Source organism: Phaeoacremonium minimum, assembly GCF_000392275.1.
Source record: "Phaeoacremonium minimum UCRPA7 unplaced genomic scaffold PA7_03_scaffold_518, whole genome shotgun sequence".
NCBI lineage: Eukaryota > Fungi > Ascomycota > Sordariomycetes > Togniniales > Togniniaceae > Phaeoacremonium > Phaeoacremonium minimum.
Genome location: NW_006921420.1, coordinates 74,520 through 96,784, shown reverse-complemented (window position 1 = coordinate 96,784; position 22,265 = coordinate 74,520). Strand labels below are relative to the sequence as shown.

At 47.2% G+C, this 22,265-nt stretch overlaps 3 protein-coding genes across 3 annotated transcripts; all 3 read right to left on the bottom strand.

Annotated features, from left to right (window-relative positions):
* Positions 1 to 184: 184 nt before the first annotated feature.
* On the bottom strand, positions 185 to 1,273 carry UCRPA7_7353 (hypothetical protein; the record flags this gene model as incomplete). The annotated part of the gene is made up of 1 exon (XM_007919885.1): positions 185 to 1,273. One exon carries the CDS (start codon positions 1,271 to 1,273, stop codon positions 185 to 187), a length of 1,089 nt encoding a protein of 362 aa, XP_007918076.1.
* Positions 1,274 to 3,275: 2,002 nt separating this feature from the next.
* On the bottom strand, positions 3,276 to 3,633 carry UCRPA7_7352 (putative biotrophy-associated secreted protein 2 protein; the record flags this gene model as incomplete). The annotated part of the gene is made up of 2 exons (XM_007919884.1): positions 3,276 to 3,544; positions 3,600 to 3,633. 2 exons carry the CDS (start codon positions 3,631 to 3,633, stop codon positions 3,276 to 3,278), a joined length of 303 nt encoding a protein of 100 aa, XP_007918075.1.
* A 16,796-nt stretch (positions 3,634 to 20,429) lies between these two features.
* Positions 20,430 to 21,539, bottom strand: UCRPA7_7351 (putative phytanoyl- dioxygenase family protein; the record flags this gene model as incomplete). Its single annotated transcript, XM_007919883.1, has 2 exons — positions 20,430 to 21,242; positions 21,297 to 21,539. The coding sequence occupies 2 exons, from the start codon at positions 21,537 to 21,539 to the stop codon at positions 20,430 to 20,432; spliced, it is 1,056 nt and encodes a 351-aa protein (XP_007918074.1).
* Positions 21,540 to 22,265: the final 726 nt, after the last annotated feature.

Here is a 22,265-nt window from a genome sequence, read left to right as displayed (position 1 = left end):
GTGTGTATATCTACAATGACCAGTACAGAGTAGTAGAATGGTTGCATATCACCAGAAGATGTTAAAATCCAGCTTAGTTCCATAGCAAGACCAATGAATTAATGAACGTCTGGCTCGGCTAACAACCTAATCAAGGTACAATAAGACAGTGAAGTGTGATTGACATATTGAAAAGAAAGTAATATTATGAAAGAGACGTCGTCTCAAAGCGCTTTTTCATTTCCTCAAATTGCTCATCAAGCACCTTGCCGTACGCGTCCTGCTTCGCCTGGTTCTGCTTTTGAATCTGCTTATACTGCTCCATATAATCCATAGCGTTACGATCTGCCCGCGATGAGCCGTCTTTCGACAAGTTGGCAAGAGCGGCAGTCGCGTCGAGGTAACGATTTAGTAGCTTACCTTCCAGCGGCGCATCGGGCGTAGGTCTTCGTTTGTCAATACGATTCTTCATGCTGTTGCAGTTGTTGGCCAGATCAACTTTCTTATCTGTCTTCTGGAGGATGAAGATGGCAAGACCTAAAATATCCAATGTCGCATCATCTTCCCTGCCGTTAATTTCCTCGGATCGATCGAGTAGTCGATAAAGTTTCTCTAGAGTAACCTCAAGACGCCAGGACTCTGGGTTGACGTACACAAGGTAGAATGAGACGAGAGAGAGAGCCGTGGCACTTTCTGATTTGGCGAAGGTGTTAACAAAACCGATGTAGATAGAAAAGACCACCTCAACTAGGCTTGCAAGGCTTTCTGTGTCTTGCTGGGAGATTGAGTACGTGTGTTTGAGCACTTTGATAAGCGCCGAATGACGATCCGAGTGCATGTTCTCCGCAATTTTCTGGCACTTCAAGAGAAAAGCTCCAACAGTCTGTCGGACGAGTCCTACATTCTGGAGCTTTCTACACATCCGGACAACCAGGGCGAATATCGCGGGTAATGAAAAGAGCCCGAGTGTTTCTACCATAGGCTTAAGAACACCATTAAGATCGTCAATGCTTGATGCTCCAGAGCCTTTGAGCAGCTTGTCGATGAACTCTGCAGTATCTCCCCAAGCGTCATCCCACTCGTCTTCCACGACACGGAAGTCATCACCCAGAGACCAACCCCATTCAGTATCACTTCGAAGATGGCCTGTGCAGAGGGAGTCGACCCCTTCTTTCATACCGGCCAGATCATTCAGGCTCAAGAGTTGAGAGTCTTGGCCTTTACGAGCAGGGCGGAGTTTCTGTTTCGTGACGTTTTTCTGGAAGCTCCATTCCTGAACGCGGGCTTTGAACATCCTTTCGCTAGCCCTTTACTCATTTTAGTAAAAATCCTTCAGTATGGGTTATCGAGGACCTACCCTTTGAGATAACCAAATTTGTGCATTATGGACCTAGTTGACTTCAAAGATAGACCTTCTTCGGCATAGAGTATCTGAATCATTCTTTTATGCTTGAGCCATTGTTGTTTGTCCATGGATGTTTCAGGTTCTGACACGCCTAGAGAGATGAGACTACTCTCCGACGCATTGGCTTGGCTTTCTTCCAAGAGTAGATTTTCATCGTTGCTCCCGCTCGGCGTGGTCGTGTTGAGTGTACTACTGGTATCGAGGGTTGGGATGACCTGATGAACAGTATCCGAGGCCGCCATATCAATACCGCTAAAGAGCCCACTCATATCAGAAACATCCATTAAGGGCATGGGATCACTGTAGGACGGCGGCAATGTGCCATTGGAGAGAGAATAGTTGAAGCCCTCAGTAAAATTGTGTCCAGGCTGGGTGAGTAGTCGAGGATCAACCCAGCGCGGTGTAGCTGTTGGACCAACGGGGGCAGGCCGCTGAAAGTAAATCTCCCCATCAGCAGGCCGCTTGCAAGGAAGGCTGCTGTGGTTCGCTGTGATATTCCTGGAGTTAAAGGCATAATGCTCTCCCGAGTCAAGATATGCCATGACATGAGAACTCGATACATCCGTCTTGTCCTGGTGTGCTTCCATGTCAAAGAGTGGGCTGTAGATAGAAGTAGCTTTGTGAATGGCTTAAAATTGAAGTATTTGAGTACAAGTCTGGAAACGGCGACTGTTGCACCTAGATATTGAGCCAGTCGAGAGCCTGGCACTCAAAAAAGACAACCCATGACAGGCCAAGCACGACTCAAAAGACCGGAAGACTTTTACTTCCTGCCTTGTTTCTGCATGGGAATTGATCCCCCACCACTTAAAAAAGGCCATCTGCTGCATATTGTCATGCGGTCCTTTCATGTGGCCGATCTCACTGGCGGACGCCAAATTCGATTCAGTTGCCTGGTTGCCTCTTTTTCAAGGCGACCTGGTGTCAGCAGTGAGGGGCATCACACACGGGTATCCTAAAAATTGGGCGCTCAGTTTACGCTCAGCTCTCTCTCAACTCACGGACCAGCTGTTTCACATGTGGTATATCGGGCCCTCGTGCACTGCAGGTGACCCTCAGGCTAAGAACCACAGAGAATATCGGCCTTGATATAAAGTTATCGATGCCATCATTCACGTTCCTGAATCCAGCGCGAGACAAGCCGAAAATTGAAAACAGTCAGTAGTGGTTGCTGACACTCTATGAATGTCTATGAATCTAGCGATATCCGACATGTTTCTGGAACTAATAAAGAGCTGTGGGTGACATGCAGTTCCCAGATATGAATTGGGAAGACTACGGAGATTTCTGCTCTCTGCAGAAGGTCTCTGGGAAACCTATGAAACCTGTTGGTGTAGGAACTCTGGACCACCTCACTTCCCATGAGGCTTAAATCAGAATTGACATTCGGATGCGTTTGAAAAGCAGCGATCCTGTGCATCCAAGACGTGGTTTAGACCAATCTTTCTACTCTTCGTGGGAGGATACAAAAATCCGAGACGCTGACCAGACCATGTCCACATGGACTGGAGAAAGACTTACAGAAGCGGGGGAACATCCGCAGCAAAGGATAGTTTAATGATCATGGTTGACCAACTTTGGTGCTGATCTACGCTTGACGCGGATGCCGGCTCACCCTACGCTCAAGTTAAAGCAGCACCAGCTCAGGTCAATGCACGACAAAGGCAAATGGTCAGGCAACTTTCGGGAAACGCATAAGTTTGTTGCTAGCTCTTCTGAGTTGTGTTGAGATTACAGGGCTTGCCCTGAATTGTGTGCTGACAAGTAAACTGCATTGAATGCTACATATTGAACCCGCAATTGCCTCAGCGGCGGGTTTTGTTTACTAGCTTTGTTGTATGCTAGGTGTAGTGCCACTTGCAGACTTGATGACGTCTTATTCTTAGATCATCTAGAAACCCTGCTTCTCAACTTGGGCCTGAGCCGCAGCAATGGTTGCCGCCGCATTGGGGTCGACAAAGTTGCACCCATTCTTTCCAGCTTGAAATGCTGCCGCCTCTGCTGAGCAGATACCAATGCCACTTAAGTCTGCGCAGCAAGCAGACGAGCAGTCGGCATCGTTGACGCAGCCACCGGTGATGAACTGAGAGCCGTCTCCCTTTCCAACATTTCTTGCGCCGGCATCGTTCGTCTTCAGTTGCGCGAGGGCAGTGACCGCAACTATGTAAGTCATGTTAGCATGTAGCCCAACAAATACATTTGTTGGAAGTGTTACTGGTCAGAACTGTTGCGAAGGCAATGCGAACCATGTTGATGGTAGCGTAAAAATGAGAGAACGATCAACGTTTAGAGAATGTAAGTACAAGAAACGAAGGACGACACCGGGTCGGCAATGGCTGGAGCACTTCAAGATGGAAAGTAAAGAGCGATTGAAGATGGAGGAGGAGCGGACATGTACACCGGGAGCATCGTAGCGACCTTTTTGTAGGCTGGAAATATGGATATCATGAGGTGCTCCACTCGATCATTCCGAAGATCACTGCCAGATAGATCCCGGTATCGTCATCAATGGGACAAGACATGAGACGCAAAGTGATAGTCGTCGCAGATCATCTCGAGAACAGTCGACTGCATGTTTGGATGGCAGAAGTGCCCGATACGTAATTCAGACAAATGCTCGGCCGACTGCCGACAAGCGGGCGGGTCTAACGGCTTGGCCTGCAAGAAGACTAGTAATTATCCGGTGGCGCTCCCGTTTGATCGGCCCCAGAGCCAGACTTTACCAGTCCAGGCTTATAGCACTGCAGGCGTGCGGCGAGCCTAGCCCTTCCCCAGATCTTGCAAAAGATGCAACACAGGGCATCGATGATGTGACCGGCTCATTCCCTCCGAACCGGTAACGCTAGCCGAGTGCATTAAAGCAAAGCGGTTCTGTTTTAAATGTCTTGGGAGTGATGCACTCATAGCTAGCTATTGGCAAGACCTGGCATCGTTCTAGTGCGAACATAACACGACATGTATCCTATGAAGCCCAAGGTTGATCTTGGAGCTTCCTTGATGAAAACTTAAACTTTTCATCCTTGCTTGACAGTGCTCAAGCGCAGAGGACCTGTGCCGCTCTGAATTGACTGTAAGCGCCCATGCATTTGTAAGTCCAAACATAAGATATGTGATGAATATAGGTACTAGATACACGGAGTCTCACCACTGACTTATCCCAGCCATTTGTCCACCCGGACTTACAGTAGGTATGAAAATTTGTATCGCGAAGATGTACGGAAACATGAAGCCCTTGTGTTGAGAGGGCTGCTCCACAGGAAGGAAGCGAAAGCTGGTCCGCTCACCAAATACTATCTGTGAGGTGTGGGAAACAGTTCTTCCTCTTTCCAGACAAACACCGCGTACTCTTCTTGCTGCGGTAGCTTTTAATTTTGGGCCATCAACTTCCTTGCCTGTCGAAGGTCTTTGTCTAGGTCTACATCCCAAAGCCAGCTAAATTTAGAATTAAAGTCATCTTCGTATTCTTCCCCACCGGCGGCTCCTATTGTTGACATCGTCTTCACGCTCCATCGGCTCGATGTGATGACTTTCTGAGTCCGCTGCCTCCGAACACCGTCGAACGCTCTGAATGCGCGTGTAGCGTCATCTGTACTTTGACTTTCTCCTAGAAGATGATGCAGAATGAATGCATCCTCCACTACAACATCTGGAGTTAGTAATTGTCTCAAAAGGATAGCGAAAGAGCACGGAAAGGCTCAAAAAGAGATGTCTCGAGAGTAACCGTCCATTTTTCGATAGTGCCGCTAAATCTATTACTCCGAACATGGCTAAAAGAGGTGAAAATGAAGTCTAGAAGTTGCTTACTAGCCATGCCACCACCAGCACCCATATGGGGGCTGCTCGCGTCTATGATTTGTGGAGTCAGTAAACACCTTTTGAGTACATTAGAATACGAAAAGCCTCTTGTCTAAGGCGTTCAGAACTTAAAAACTCAAAACATATATGAAAGGGGTGAGGAAATCCCAAAGATTGCTTACGTGCAGAATCTCCTATTAGACAAAGCCGCCCGCGGAAATACGGTTTATCATGTGGTAGGTCAAATATGGCCCACCTATCTTTACTGCCATAAATTGAGAATATTTTCTGTAGTTCGGGATGCCAGCGCTCCAAGTCCTTCAGAATCTCTTCTGGTGTAGATGGTGCGAGCCATGTCTCATGTTCCCATGGTTCATCTGGTCGACAGCATACAGCGAGGGCGTTGATCACGGTACCACTCTCGAGGGGGTACGTAATGATGTATCCTCCTTGATTTATAAATAGGCTCCCGCTGATGGATATTTCGCGGCCGAAGGCAGCTTCGAAAGCCTCACGCGGTACCATTGCTCGGTATCCATAGTCACCGGTGTAACTGGGCACTACCTGTCCCTGATACAAATACTGGCGTACTGTGCTTCGAATGCCATCACACCCAATGACAACATTTGCAGTTACTGTTGTTCCATCTGCAAATTGTAAGGTCGTCTCCCCATTTTCATGTTCCTCGATACTCGTTAGCGACTTTTTGAAAGACGTAGATTCTGATGACAGTAACTGAGCAATTTCGTTGAGAAAGCGTGCGCGATGGACGCAGGATCTTGTCGGTATCGTCATTCCATAAAGTGTCTGCACTTGACCAGGCACGTTAAATCTTTTCGCAAATGGCGGGTCACTGGCCGGATCTCCTCTTCGAATGTACAGATAGCTACTCGCTGGTACAGAGGGGTCATTGAATGAGGCATGCTTGTAGAAGGCCTCCAGAACCTCTGCCGAAATGCCTGCTAGCGCTCTGATAGTATTTGGACCGAAATTGACACCCGCGCCGATTTCACCAAAGCTGGGCGCAGCCTCGTATATGTGGAAAGATATTCCATACTTTTGTAGGCCAATGCCAAGTACGACACCAGCCAGGCCGCCCCCCACAATCGCTACTCGAAATGCCTTTGAAGCTGAGTCGGCCATTCCCGGCTTCCCTCATAAACTTGAATTTACAAACAATCAGAAAGCGATTGGCGATGATGGTGTTTTATCTGACTTTTTTTTCATGGGTCTAGTCCTTCTGAAGAGCTAGGAATTTTGGACTTTTGCGATGCCTTGTCAACTTCGACCTCGAAATTAATCCCTCCATTTCGCCTCTATTTACCACATTTGTGCATAGCATAACGCGCTGGTTGGTAGAGATAAGATTGGTGTGCTTACGATTTACGGCGTAGCTCTGTTATTGGGCCGACTAACAATGCGCCAAGGGGCCATTCATGATGAATGCGGTATCGCGCCCATGATGAAACGGCCTGGACGAGTCTTCCGTACTGAGGTACCATCTGTGGATCGGAGACTAATCTGTCACCATCAGTCTCCCGTGCTCAAAACGGCATAGCACTGATTTGGCATTTGAGACTCGTAGTTTTGGCTTTCTTATGTTCGTTCGCGTTCATTGCACATAGTTGTGGTTCATGACAGCGACAGATTGCTACATTCTCTACTGGCTGTGAAATCAATTCTTGTCGCTAAACAGTGTCCATCTTCATCCGGGTGGCCGCGTAGACTTAGACCAGTGAAATAGCAAATGACTGCTATAATTCCTGTGAATTCATTCGAGTAGGCTTGCAAGAACATGTCTGTTCAGCTCTGAAAACTTGATTCTTCACCCTGCTTTCTTCCCCTCCTTATTACATCACATTAACGAGATCCATCAAGTCAGGTAAAAACTTTTAGTCTTTCTGAGGCTTGCACAAAAGCTCAAGGATTTTCTGTGCCGCCACATCTCTTCCTGGTCCCTTCTCAAGACAGATGCCTGACAATTGCAGGGCCTTCTTGGTGTAATCATTGTGTCGTGGGCTCAGGAAGACTTCCACAAACACTGCGCTAAGCTCTTGAGACGTCCAATGTGGGCAAGATTTCCTGTTGCCCCAAAGACCGTTACCGAGATATTCTGTGCGATCTGCCATGTCATACGTATCAAGCCATGCCGGGAGGATAACTTGTGGTTTGCCGGCTCTGTATCGAAGCATGTTAGCATGTACCCACAGGAGACCGCACTAGTGTAATCTGTGATGAGGTGTTGAGCACTCACACGAGGCCCTCATACCAGATATTCGCTCCTCCATGGTTGACTACACCAATAACTCCTGTTTCTGACAGCACTGATAGCATTGTTGGCTGGATCCAGTCAACAATCCAAACCCTACCTGCGTTCTTTTCTTCGACTAAAAGGTCCTCTAACAGGAGTTTGGAATCTTTTCTTCTCTTCACCTTCCACAGGACTTGTAAGTCTCCTTTCTGTCGCAAGATATTACGCAATGCAGATTCGAGTTCTACCAAATTTGAGTCGTTATACAACCGATGAGTGCCAAGGTTGACAACAATCGTCTGGCGACCATTATTGATCCACTTCTTGAGTTCTGGATCAGATTCCGCAAGCGGTACGTCAGGACGCACCATTGGCCCGCAGTAAAATACGCTCTCGGGTATCTTCTTGAAGGGATAGTCAATGTCCGGAAGACTATGGGTCAGGGTAATCATGTTAGGGTAATGTAGAACAGGTAACCGTGGCGGAGCAGCTGGGTGAAGTGAAGCGCGATGGCTTAAAATAGAAGGTGCGGTCTTGTCGCGTGCAATGTTTATGCCGAAATAAACGAGATAGAAAAAGTTGAGAGGAATTTGATGCCAAGGCAGCGGATACGACAGACAAGAGAATGGACGGTGGTAAAAATTAGTTCACTTCTCGCTATCAAAGCTGGTATCTCGTACTTACAGTGGATGCTTCGTGAGTATATCAAGTATAGGCTGGTCAGAGTATACAATTTCTTTAGTCGTGACTGACCAAACTAGGCACATCTTAAGACCTGATGCCATCGCTGCATCGACTCCGGGGGTAATTACGGCATCCAGAACAAGCACAATGTCGTTGGTGGACTTGACTGCCCCCTTGATGATATCAAGATGTTTGAGAACTTCGAAGAAGACGTCCGCGTATTCTTCTTTTGTCCAGACCATAGTAGAAACGGGAAGTCTACTATAGATATCCAGATGGCCCTGCAAAGACGTATCGTGAAACCAACCTGACATGCCGTGACCATTTTGCATTCTATCTGTTCCAGCATTCAAACTGACTCCTGCCTTAATTGTATGATATGCGATCTTTCTTGTGGCCCTTACCACTCTAGATGCCGCGATTGCTGTTTGGTCTACGGCTTTTTCCTGGCCCGCCCAAGAGATGACATGTACATCAACATCCTCTGCCGACTGTAAAATGCCGTGCGCAATGGCAAGAAGGCCGTTTATCTGACCAGCGTCTGCGTTGCTGATGAAGACGACAGATTTCTTGTCGCTATATGGCCCCTGCATTATAGTTGGGGATTGAACTCAGCGTTCACGATCAAGTGTTTTGAGAATAATAACAAATACGAACCTCGGGGAAAATCACGCTTCGAAATAAAGCAGCTGACATCAAACTCAGGACAGACATACTTGACTTAAATTGTCCGGTCTGGACAAAGCATAGATCAGAGTAGCACTCTCCTTGACCAATTGAAAATGAGTCCCAAGATATGAGTAAATGAAATGCAGTCACGGTATTCTCAAATGTAAGACCTATACCTAAAGAAGCAATCATCTAGAAGGGAGTGTATTGGATTGGTTGTGGACAGTACGAATACTTTAGTGCCTACCTTTGCTAGCGAGTATTGGGTGGAAAAAACTGATAAGCCCAGCGTTCCGTTGTGGGGCTTTTGACGAACAGGTTGCTGAGAAGAGTAATAGAGTGCGAGCATAGCCCACTGGATGTTTATGATCAGGTGAAGACCATTTTTTGCATTAGAGCCTGTCACTAAAAACTATATTAACCTACCCTATCACATACATAGCTCAGCTAAAAACTGGTGAAAGGCAGGCCACTATTCAAGTATATTAGGCTCTCCTGCATGGCTAGAAACCAACGTACATATAATAATGCGTTCTTCAACGCCAGTGAGAGGGTATTATTGCAACCAAGCTGATGACAAGTATTCGGCGATGGCTAGTCCACATTTTCTGGCGCAGTTGTTCATACATATCAGTGTTCTCTTGGAGGTCGCGCCTCTCGAGGCAACGCTGAAACTGATTGCCCGCGTTCATAGTGCATGGGATTACTCAAGGCACCCTAGTCATAAGAGCCGACCAAGGGTAAAAAATTTGAGTTGATGGTTCTAATAAATATTATGATAAGTGTGCGTATCTCTGTTAATTATTATAAAGTAGTAGAATCGAGAGGGCTTCTTCTCAACTATGCAACTAAAATCTTAGAGGGGTCATCGAGATTGACCAGATTATCTTTCAAGAAGCGATTGCATACAACCTATGCGTATCTACATTGTTTATGACGGAAGAAAAGGAACAGGGGAACATCAAGAGGCCAGATGCTCGAACCATGATCGAGCCATGAAGTCCAGCTTACTTCATCGAATAGTCGACCCTGAAGCTAATGTAAGTTAAGAATAACTACGACGCTGAAATTTACTAAAACTTTATCAATTTAGCACATAATCGCAACGCAACACAATCGTCTACTCTCGTCCAAATTACTCCAATGGAAACACACTCTCGCACTCTAGAAGCCGAAGAGCTTTTACTAATTTTGATCTCACTGGAAGCCGGAACTTCCAAGTAGGTCGATGTATAACGACGTTGTGAATGAGAGTTTGTAATACCAAAGGGTTGTGTCTATATAGGGGCTTTCATGACACTTTAATAACTCTGAAAATCACATCACTCAGTAGGTTCAAGTGACGAGAGCATCGAAGTGCGGAGGAGTTGATGTGTCAGCCATGAATTCAAAGCCACACAGTGCGCTTATACGTCTGTATCTACTGAGTTGGAATTACAAGCCATTTGTTCAAATCCCATATTGAGAGCGCGCTTACTTCTTAGAGATTCCATTGGAAGACCGTGTTACGTACTGACATCTGTCAGCTTGCAAGTAACATGAAACGCGTGCTGGCCAAGAACACTAGTCACCTCTACTAAGCCGCATAACATCGGCCGAATAATCTGTGCTCTATGAATTGAGCAGGGTTCGTAGATGGCCGATTTCCGATTCGTCGAGAAAACTCTTTTTTTCACAAGCAGCGATGAGATGTCTTACAGGACGTCCTACAACGATCCTTTGCGTTTCCGCCTCACCCGTCTTACAAAACGAGTACACGATGGCTCAGTTTATTAGCTTGGATAGATACCATGCCTATGAGAGATTTTTATGCAATTTTTATAGGATAAAAAAAATCTAACTAGTGAACGAAAAGGTTGCGAATACACTATGAACGGAAGAGAAACATTCTGTGTACTGTACAATGAAGGAGAATGATTGCATGGAAGCTCTTTGCACCCGGTTGTTCATAAAAGTCTTGTTACATACAAAACTTCGACTAGCTATGTCAACTCATCACTTACTTCTTACCTTCCATCTGATCTTGGCAAGGCACCAGTGGCCAACCCAAGCTCGAATGTATTTGGATATCCAACAAATAATTGTACTGGTTCTGTACCACCACATAGTAGCCCATCTGACACGAGAACCATAGTCATTGACTCAGCCTCCTTTTCCTTCAATAAGTATCAGTAGAAGAAGGGCCCAACCTTGGTTCGCACTTCAGTGAAGGATCTCTTAGCCAGCCCTCGTGCCAAAAAAGGGAGTTGGTGCATTCAAGTATAGCATATTCGGGGCGATTAGTCGGCAATCGTCCCCGAGAATGCCTTAGAGGAGACTTAAGCTTCGATTTCGCGACGAATGACCAACAAAACATGACCAAATAGAACTATTATGAGTGGTGCCTAAATTCGGGTACATGGCGATGTTTTTGGTAAGGATCCAATGACCTGGAGGATCTCGGTGGGTAACGGGGCTCGAGAATATAAAGGCCACTTATCTCGTGAATTCTGTCTGTTTGTTCTCTTCGAAAAGCATTTGTTTCGTGTTTTGTCAGTCTTCAACCCCCTAAAACAGGACTCCTACAGACCTCGGAAATATGAAGGGCCTCGCCATTTTAGTCACAGTTGTTGCTGCCGCCAGCGGCTCTGTTATCAGTCGGGCTACTCCGACATGCCCAAATGGCCAGCTGATTTGCGGGTCTGAATTGCGTCGTAAGCTGTCCTTCCTATCGCATATACTTTCCTTATCCCTAATGGTTTTGTTCGAATATAGAGTGGTATAGCCAAGAGCAGCTTGAACAATTCGTGAAGAATTCTCAGGCACCTCCGACACAAGCGAACGTTGATGGCCTTTATCAATGCACTACCACCGATCCTATCTGGCTCCACCCATGCTACAATGAGACTGGTTTGCCCGACCAGGGCAAGTGCGTTCCACGCAATGTCAACCCACCCGACGCTTTCTGCAGGTTCGGCCCGTAGGAATGTGACGTGAAGGGTCATATAGTCTTAAGACCTCGCGGTCATGGCATAGGAGGGAGTGAACATGGATATTGGAGCAACATGGACATGGATGGATCACAGTTCTTTCATTCGTACAATACTCGCTGGCCAGCTATTCACTCGTTATAGTACTTCAATCATTTCTTCTTGTCTTACTCATTGATTGCAAAATGTGACTGTCGATTTCTTAAAACAACCTTTGCCTTGTACAACACTTGGTAATACCTAGATATCAAACTAGCAGCTGGAGTTACGTTATCTTATGAGTGGAGACTTGACAGTACAGTACGGGTCATTTAGACGCGGACTCGACGGACGCGGACTCGAACTACTCCATGGTGATCATTCTTAAAAGATGCATGCGGCATACAGGGTCTCGGATGATCACGACCTCTTCTCCGTCTGAGATTGAGTTGCAGTTGCAATATTCTCTGTACGCCTATCACTGGTGTCTGGACTCTGCATCAAACGATCAACAGCTGGTTCGGATCCATTGCCAAGCTCTGAATTTCTGTATCTGGATATTGACGGCAAGCGGTCCCGAGATAACAGGATTCTGATTGGATGATATCTTCTTATATCTCACATTAAAACCGGGTAAGTGATGTTTTAATATCGAGACATGCTCTCTACTGCGCACCCCTAGAACTTGCGTAATCTTGTTGTGTCGCATAGGTTACGGAGCCCGCTCTTCCGCCCGTTCCCTCCAAAAACGACTCAAAACTATATCTGCTGGGAGACTGCACAACTTCTACTGCTACTTTGATGACACTAGGATCTGGAATCAAGTGTGTTTATCTCGTTACCTTACACTATTCAAAATGAGAATAAGTCTGTTTGCTTTTATTGCATCATCAATTGTTGTCGACGCGCACTCTATATTTCAGGTACGATATTCACTTTGGGTGACTCATAGATATTGGATTTGGGAGAAGCTCTAATCTTCAGTTAGCGTGTTGCTATTAACGGTAAAGACTATGGCCAGTTAGTAGCGCTTCGCGCGCCGAGCTCAGATTACCCAGTACAAGATGTCAATAGCAATAACATTGTATGCAATGTGCAGGGGTCGACTTCTCAAACTGTCCTAGACGTGTCGCCTGGTGATGTCGTTGGGGCATGGTGGGGACACGTCTTGGGCGGTGCACAATATGCAAATGACCCTGACAATCCAATCGCGAAGTCACACAAAGGGCCTATCATGGCATACCTAGCAAAAGTTGACAATGCAGCAACTGCAAGTCACTCAAATCTTCAATGGTATAAGATAGCAGAGGACGGGTTTGATGTCTCTTCCCGGACATGGGGGGTGGATAAAAGTAAGTCATGCAGCAATGCCAACTTCTTCAGATGTCGTTTCGTGCCTTCGCGGCGAATGCTCAATGGGGTTTTACCATTTCATTGACTCTTAATGTTATCCAAAAATCTGACGGCTTCTGATACCAGTGATTGCTAATAATGGCTGGTCCAACTTCACTATTCCGGCATGCATTGCTCCTGGGCAGTATCTCTTGCGAGTCGAGTTGCTCGCTCTGCACAGTGCATATTCTCAAGGCGGTGCTCAATTTTACATGAGCTGTGTCCAAATTAGTGTCCAGGGTTCTGGTACATTCACACCGGCCCAGACTGTCAGCTTCCCAGGGGCTTATAAGGCCACTGATCCAGGCATTCTTATCAACATATATGGATCTACTGGTTCTCCGGACATGGGAGGGAAATCATACACTGCTCCCGGGCCAACCCCAATTACCTGTTAAATCAAAGTGGCACAAGAAAGGACGCCAGAGTATCTTATTTGATATCATGATGATATTAAAGCACTCATGGATTTGGGCCAGTAAGCTGAAAAGCGATATAATTGAGGCAAATCCCGATACATCGGAGATAACAAGAACAAAACTTCAAATTTCAGGGGTTTTTTATGTTGCAAGCAGCCTAATAATTGAGGACTTTGACGGGACATGTTCTTTCAGCTCTTGATTCCAACCTCCCAATTCGTCAAGAAAAGGATTGAACAGACTTTGTGCATCTGAAACTAGCTACTTCGTTGTTGCGACACGGGGCAGTGAATAGTAGCGATTCGCAGTTGATTGCTTCTCCCTTGCTCTCCGTTCATATTCATGCACTTTGCTTTCCCCCTTAGATACTTAAATACATCAATGAGATCTTTGAGATATCCCGTACTCGGGAATCATAAGTTATGAGTTGTGCATCCCCTTCCAGTAGAAGGCTTCTGGGATAACGCAGGAAGACTGCTTAAACAGTCACACCGTATTTATTTTCCAAGTCTGTTAACCTGTCAAGTCGACTTTTGAGTTTGATGTGCTCCTTGCCCTAAGTTGATAGGCATTAGCACCGGAGGATCCAGTATATGACGGTGAAAGATTTCCCTTACTAAGACGAGTTTATCAGCCGATCCGAGACTTCTATGGCCCGTCAGGCACACTATTGTTTCTGGATCTTCACGAGAGCTGGCAACCACAAGGTAATCTAGGTTGTCTGCGGCCTCCGAGGATGACAAATAGTCATGAAACGCAGATCCTGCCTCTTGTTGCTTGCGGGATTCAATCTTCATATGCGAAATGGTGTAAAAACTACATTGCGGGGTATTGCTGTAGCCAGGCACGATGATATGGTGACTGTGAACCGTCAGCTTGGGAGTTTTACCCATGTCGAAGCTGATGGGTTGCTGACCATGCAAATGAAGGGTTTTCACTATCAACCAGTTTTCCAAATGCTGGCTTCACGGATTGATACTGGTCTCCTGACCAGGAAGTGGTGTCAGTTCTAAGTCAACAATACGCGATTTATTGGCTTTTGGGGAGACATGCCTGGTTCAAATTCATCTTTCTCGGCAGCGGATGACCAGTCAGCAATCAGGACTGCAATTTCTGCATTCTCTTTCTGCTCGCCGAGGATGTTCTGTCTGGCAATTGGAAACCGCTTGACGACTGCCATGATCGATTGGTATATGTTCGCGAACTCGAGAATGTCAGTACTGCCTAGAAAAAGAGCTGGCAGGATATGTCAGAACCTCTTCAGATCCTATCGCACTCTTTCTGAAACTGCATATCTCAACAAGTCGTCCTGGCCCATCCACCACCGGAAAGATCACTGGTAGATTCATCCTTTTACTTGATTGAATGGAGAAAGAAAGAAATCAACTGACATTAATTTTATGCCTTTCTTATCTTCGAAAACATGTAGCACATGGGCTTTGACCTGGTAATAAAGCGTTGGCCTTGGTTGGACTACCAGAGCTGACTAAGACAGCGACAGCGACCAGCTCAATTCTCTGGATGAGTTTAAGTGACAGCAGTTACTAGAATGCCAGTTAGTCGCCCTAGTGCCAATGGTATGGCATCGAATGTAGCGCGTCGGGGTATCGGTTCGATATGTAGCTTATTACGGAACAAATTTTTCTGGTGCGTACGAACCCTGGTCATAGCTTGGTTAAAATTCAAGCTTGGTTATTAGGCAAGGCGCTTATAAAGATATTGGGATCAAACATTGGTTTGAAAGGACGTTGTTGGGTTGTTCGTAACAGTGTACAAGTCTTATGTATAGAGGATGTCTGGAATACGCCTATTTATGATAAGATTTGAATCGAATCATATCTAGTTCAAAAGAGGATAAACTCTAAGACTGTTTATCCAGCAGAAATTGATATTCTACGGGAATGTCGTGGCTCTTTGTACCTGAGGTTCTGTCTACTCCTACGGTCGCCTACCTGCTGCTAGTGACTCTACTTAGCGTCGTTCAACCTCAGTGACCGTCTCTTCTGCAATCTTTAGTTCTTCTGAGATCTTGAGGTCTCCTGAATCGTGTAGACTTCTCTTCGCAATCTCTCGCTTGAAGTGCCTCGGGCTTACGCCGTTAGCAAAGAGGTAATCCATCTACGTTGTTGGTTAATTCTGTACTTGCTGATTCTCGAGGAACTTACGTCTGCAAAGCTGAGCCCCAACGTCTCGGGGATTAAGAAGAAGAAGGCAACGCAGAGCGGAACTCCCATCCCTGCGAAGACAAAGCCGACTTTCGCGCCGAGATTGCCAGCATCTGGATTGATCATATAAGGGCTGATGAATCCAATCAACCAGCCGCTTTGACTTGTCAATAAATATTGTCATGATAAAGGATGGTTCACTCACACTGCGCCTTGTGTTATGCCTACTAAGGATATAGTGATCGGCCGTAGAGGAGGTGAAGAGACTTCAGATGCAAGGGCAAACCCAACGGCGCCAATGGAAACTTGATAAGCGAGAGCCCTGTCTGTGTCGTCAGCATCTGCAGATGCAAGTTCTGTGAAGACACCCACCAGAGGAAAATGCAAACAAGGATCACCCATAGTGCACCAGAAGTGCTGACGCATCCCATGATACCCATCAACTGTGATCGTGTTAGCGTGAACCCATCGTCTACAGACTTGAAATATTCTCACAAGCTCCACAACAGTCAACACGATCATTCCGTACATCAACAGCGGGCGTCGGCCAGCCGTCTCTATCAGGGGAAATGCGGCAATGTTGCTCAGAAGCATTACAACGTACAAGACCACAGATACAGTAAAATAGTCCTTGATGCCAAGGAGGGACATAAAGTAGGTGATGTAACCTACCCAGATCAGCCTTTTATCTGTTTGTTGTAGACGTGGTGTCATACTTACCGAGAACAAATGCTGCGCCTATGAACTGTTGCGAAGCAGGAGGAAGAATCGAGATAAGCGTTCGTTTCTTGAAGAGAGGGTATTAGCCACATTGGTTAAAAATCTATGACCGTGACATACCAGATTTGTGCCTTTGAAGCATTGGACAATCGGCGGACCGTCCATGCCGGCAACTGCTTCCAGTGTCTTGCTCACGTCGATCAATTCTTGAATCCGTGCAACTTCGGCGTCAATGAGATCCTTGTCTCCAGATCCATGGATTCTGTTCAATGCTTTTCGAGCTGCGTCTTCTTTGTTCTTCTTGAGAAGATAGTATGGTGATTCGGGAAAGAAGGGATAGCCTACGAGCAGAGCTGCGACGAAGGCAAATTGAAGAACGATGAGGGTTTGAAAAGACCAAGTACCATCAATTTTGGCTGTTCCATATGCCACCAGCCTTTGACGGCATTAGTAAAAGAGCAATTGAAAAAAGTAGAGATTGGATGCACAAACGCTAGGATGAACTGGCCCAGAACAATAGACCCATTGGTGATGCAGAGAAAAAGCCCACGAAGTTCTGGTCGGACAGTCTCGCCGATCCAGACGGGAGAGATCACAAACACGATACCGAAGCCAATTGCTATTGCTATTAGCCGGGAATTGGTCCAGGATCCCGGGCAGGTCCTTACCGTTGACTAGGCGTCCACCAAGAAACAATTTCCAATCATGACTCGCCACTTGTATTCCAATTCCTGCTGCTGTGATGATGGTGCCAACGATGATTGAGTGTTTGCGGCCTATGCGGTCCATGAGCTGCCCAGAGATGATAACTCCAATGACTTCGCCAGCCGTGCAGACACCAGACCATGCAGACTGGACCTGAACAGGTGTTAATATGTCGAATTCAGGGTCCTATTTTCTCGTGAACATACTGATGCGGGAATGAGGTATCCTGACGGTTGTGATGGATAGGGGATACCCATCACCTTTTGAAATGCAGGAAAGGCTGTTGCTGTCCCAGCGATCCCGAAGTCAAATCCTGGAGACACGGTCAGCCACATTTGACCTTTGCATGCTTTTCTTTGTATGGAATGACCGGTCTACCTACCCAGCATCATCGAGCCAATGGAGCTCCAGAGAGCCCATAGCGCGAATCGTTTCTGCCTTGAGATGATAGGCCATTTGTTCGAGGGCTCAATCTTCGTCCAATCGACTGTACCCATTGTTACCGTAAGAGCAAAAGCCTAGGTGCCTTTCGCGGATTGAGTGCATGCAATCGTTTCAAACCAAGAAAGAACAGATACTCTGACAATGCAGCAGATAAATGTCACGCCCATGGTGGAGCGATGCTGGACGGCTTCTACTTTATACGAAGTACAAATGAGAGCCAATCGATGGAGAAGTTATCTTCCCCGCAAAGTGTGTTGCAGGAGGATGCTGCGAATCTGGGGTTGGGACCAGCGTCCAACCCAAGGGCTTGGACAGACTCTAGCACCGCAAAAGAATACTTAACCGAATCCTGGTCTAGGCATTGGAAATGAGAGAAAAGCCCCTCGTTCCCAAGACTAATGGAAGACTAATGAACGCTAGGATAACAACCTGCTAGTGATCTCGGTTCTCTGGATCAATCAAACCAAGCGCAACTGGCCCTGTCAAGGGAAGATGTTGCTCTCAAGTGGCATCTGCTTGCAACAATACCCCACACCTTGTGTGCCTTGTTCCCCGCATCGCTGCTCCTATGCGCCCCCTTAACCGGTTGGCAACCGAAGAACCGATAAAAATGGCTTGCAGCCCCCTGAGTCTTCAGAGAGTCTCGTTATGCTCAATTCTCCGTCCATGCATTGTAGGCCTATGCCAAATGGCGTCTCCTAAACGTACTACACATGCACTTGACCCTGTCTCGCCTGGAACGGATGATGGGACCGAGATGCACTTACGAAAACGGCGTCGTGTTTCCGGGGAAAGGTCCACAGGCAAGATCAATTACCCCAAGAAACGCGTGTCGGTTGCTTGCGATGTGTGTCGATCGCGGAAAACAAGATGTGACGCTGTTCGCCCTGCGTGCTCCTTTTGTGCACAACTGGGGATTGTCTGTGTTTATCGAAAAGGGGATTCTTCGGCAGATGAGCGGTATGTAACCTATCGCGCCAGATGGCTCTGGCTCCTCATGTTGCTGATACGGGCCCGTAGATTGCAACATACAGGGTTAGATCAGCTTGGCCATGATCAAGATGTGTTGTCTCGGTTGGAGAGGATCGAGGCTCTTCTGGCCCAAACCGCAGAAGATGCTGAGCCTGCCGGACTCGGCTTCACGCGCGGAGTTGCATATCCAACCACTCCCAGGGCAACCGGACTATCTTCAGTCAGTCCTGCAGCTTCCTTTCTTGTGACCACTCTGGAGTGTCACAAGAGCAATTCGGACGCCACTTTCGGGTTCCATCTTGACGGTCTGTCTAGACTAGCTGATCATCCTCGTCCTCCAGCTCTCGCGCCCCTTTGCTCTGACGACCCGAGGCTCGAAGAGCAGCTGGAGTTGGAGATACACCAAGGTAAACTTCTCTTCCAATCAGACTCCCTTGTGGCCGATGGACTGGACTTGGGTCCAAGGCGGTGTTGGCAGCTTCAGCAGGCTTTCTCCGCAGATGTTTTACCATGGTGTCCTATTATTGATCATTATGCTTGCTCTGGCCTTGTCAGTGGGTCCGTTGAGGAAGGCTTTGAGCATTCGAAATTGGAGACGGCTCTATCCCTCCTTATCCTGGCACTTGGAGCATTCGCTCGTGAGAGTCACCACATGCAGGATGACTCGTCTCGGCTCCCCGGAATAGGCTACTTTGTCTCGGCCTGTCGGGTAATTGACCTGCACAGATCAGCTCGCTACACAATACTTTATGTTCAGTGTCATATCTTGATGGCATTCTATACCATGTATAGCATTCGTCCATTCCAAGCCTACGAGGCAATCACCACAGCCTCAGCAACAATCGTCATGTTGTTGCAACTGCGGACTCGATTGGCCACAGACCCTATCTACCGAGAGCTTTGCCACCGTGCATATTGGACATGTTATCTTGTAGAACACGAACTACAGGCGTATGTGTCATTCAGCTCTAGAACGCTAGAGGGACACCACGAAGCCGTTCCTTTGCCACTCAGCGACTACGACGAGCCAGGAATGTACTGGTTTCTCTCCGAGATTGCCTTGAGACGTACCTTCTCAAGCTCGCGGGACGGCGTACCTTGGGTCGACAACACGCTTTATGCTCCAGTCGTGGTTGATGAAGTGTCGTCCCAGATGTTTCAATGGCATGCTAACCTTCCAGAATTGCTTAAGTTTCCCGTCGAAACCGGAGACTCTAGCGACATCATCATGCCGCGGCCCCTTCTTGATCCTAGGAAGCTCTTCCTGCGCGCCCAGTTCTATGCTGTGCAGGCTACTCTCCACTGGTCATATGTAGTGCGACTACTTACATTCCCACACAGTGGCAGGGGTCAAGTAAGCTCAGAACATTCCCACGCCATCCATTCAGCCTCCAAGTCAGTCAACTTTGCTGTCCTACACATGTACTCTGTAGAGCCTTTGTTACAGGACAGGCACCTGTTCCTGCTGCCAAATATTACTGGGCTGTGTTGTGTAATGACATTGCTCTTATGCACATACAACTTGCCCGAGTTGGCAAGTATTCAACATCCAAAGGCGAAAGAAGCCTTGATGATAGCATGGCAGTGCCTCAAAGTTTGGGAACAGAACCCAGGAGTCAGGATCAAGCTGGACAAAATTGAGAGTTTAATGAATGCAAAAGGGATATTACCGCAACCATCAGACCCTCCAGACCAACATGGTGAGAATCGACACCTGGAAGCTCACGGCATTCATTTCACATACAGATAGCGAGCGAAATAGACTGACTCTGATACATGAAGTTACAAAGTCCTGTCACAGTTGTATAAAGCATTGGCAGCATTTGCGTAGAATGTAGCACCTCTATATAATCACAAGATATAGTATCATTTGGCCTCTGCCTACATTGTGGCCTTCGTTTCGTCATCGGCACCAAACACGAACCCCATGCTCAAACCCTGCGGCAACATTTTCAAGTAGCCCTTGTTTGCGCTACTGAAGTTGGGGTTGAACTTGACTTTCTTGTGATCCAAGCTCTCTGGGACAAAGTGCGCGTCGTAGATCACCGGGCTCAGCTCGCGGCTTGCCCACTGTTGAACCAGTTCCTTTGCAGACTCCGGCAGCACAACCTTGGCCGGACACTGATACCACCACGGCGTATGTACGAACGCTAACATGATGCGTGGGTCTGTAGCGGGATTGGCGAGGCCCGCGTGCCATAGTCGTAAGTCACGAAGCACGACAGAGCCTCTCTTCACGGTGGGTTGAATAGGCGGGGCATAAGCTCTGCGCTCTTCTAGCAGCTCATCGCGAATGCCAAATTCCTCCTCAAACTTCTTATTATATTCGCCATTTGTGTGAGCTTCCGTTCTGCAATTTCGGTGGTCCCGGAATGAGGTATCGCGGTGTGAGCCTAGCCACAACTCCGTTGAGCCATTTGCTGGCGATACATCGACAAGATAGTAGTTCGTCACAACGGCGAAGGGCATTTGAGCATGATTGAAAGTTAAGTCTGCATGGACTCGCTGGCGAGCACCTCCATACCCTCCCAATGCGGTATTTCCATTCACATAGTTGACATGTGGCTTCGGTCCCAGGATCGCCTCGAGAACAGTTGCGGCAGGCTGGTTAGCCCAGATATCGGAATACATGAGCTTTGGATCTAGTGGTGGGCCTTGGGACATATTTCCAGTTGGTTTACCGTCGGCTGAGTTCTAAATACAGTTAAGTTGGTCAACTATTATAAGCGTTGACGGACTATAACGCACATCATTGAAATGGGTCGTGGGCAGCTTGGCCATGGCCTCGGCCTCGTTACACAGAATTGAGTTCAAGTTGTCGATGTGTTCAACGTTGACTGCGTTCTCCAGAACAACCAGTCCGTCGCGATGTAGAGCTGAGACGGCAATACCGATATTCTCCTGAGTGATTACGCCTGTGGTACGCTCCTCGTCCGTGAGCTGAACGACGACCGGCTCTTGATATTCATACTGGGCCTTCGCAGACGGCATTTTGCGGAAGGATAGTGTAACAGTACAATGGAGTTTCTGCACTATTCACAAATCAATAGTATTCACTTCGTTCTTCGAAGCTTCCGGTTGGCATCAGCAGGTGAAGTTTTATAGAGTTTTCGATTTTCATCGGATGACAGTGAGTGGTACACTTCGAAGCTACCGTATTCTGCAGGAGACAATAGGCCACGGCACGCTTGTCCGGTGACCCCAGGCAACCCCAGATTATGCCAGACGTTGCCCACCCCCGCGATTCTGACCAAGCGCTGATCGATTGTTGGAAAGTGAAGTAGACCCAATCATCATCTAGTGGGCGAGTGTTCGTGAATGAAACCGATAGACCGAGACTCCGAAACAAGGGACAGAATTAGCGTGCGAGCATATTGGGTATGCCGAGCAACCGACCCACAGCGCCGAAGAACAAGCAGTTTGATTTTGGATTTGCTGCTTCCGTCTTATTGTTGTAATTTAAATCTACCGAAATGTCGCAAAGTTGCCTTTTCAGAAATTGGCGATCAGTGGATTCGCAACTAAAGTACCAAGCGATCTTTAGTACGCATTAATGAGTTCTAAAAGATCACAATGCCTTTTCGCACGTATTCATTGTCTAAATGAGAGCCTTGATTGACCTCGGTAATGATCGAGGTCACAGCTTGTTCTCATACTCCTACGCACATTACGAATATAGATCTTCGTCTTTGATTATAGCACACCGTATCCCATTCA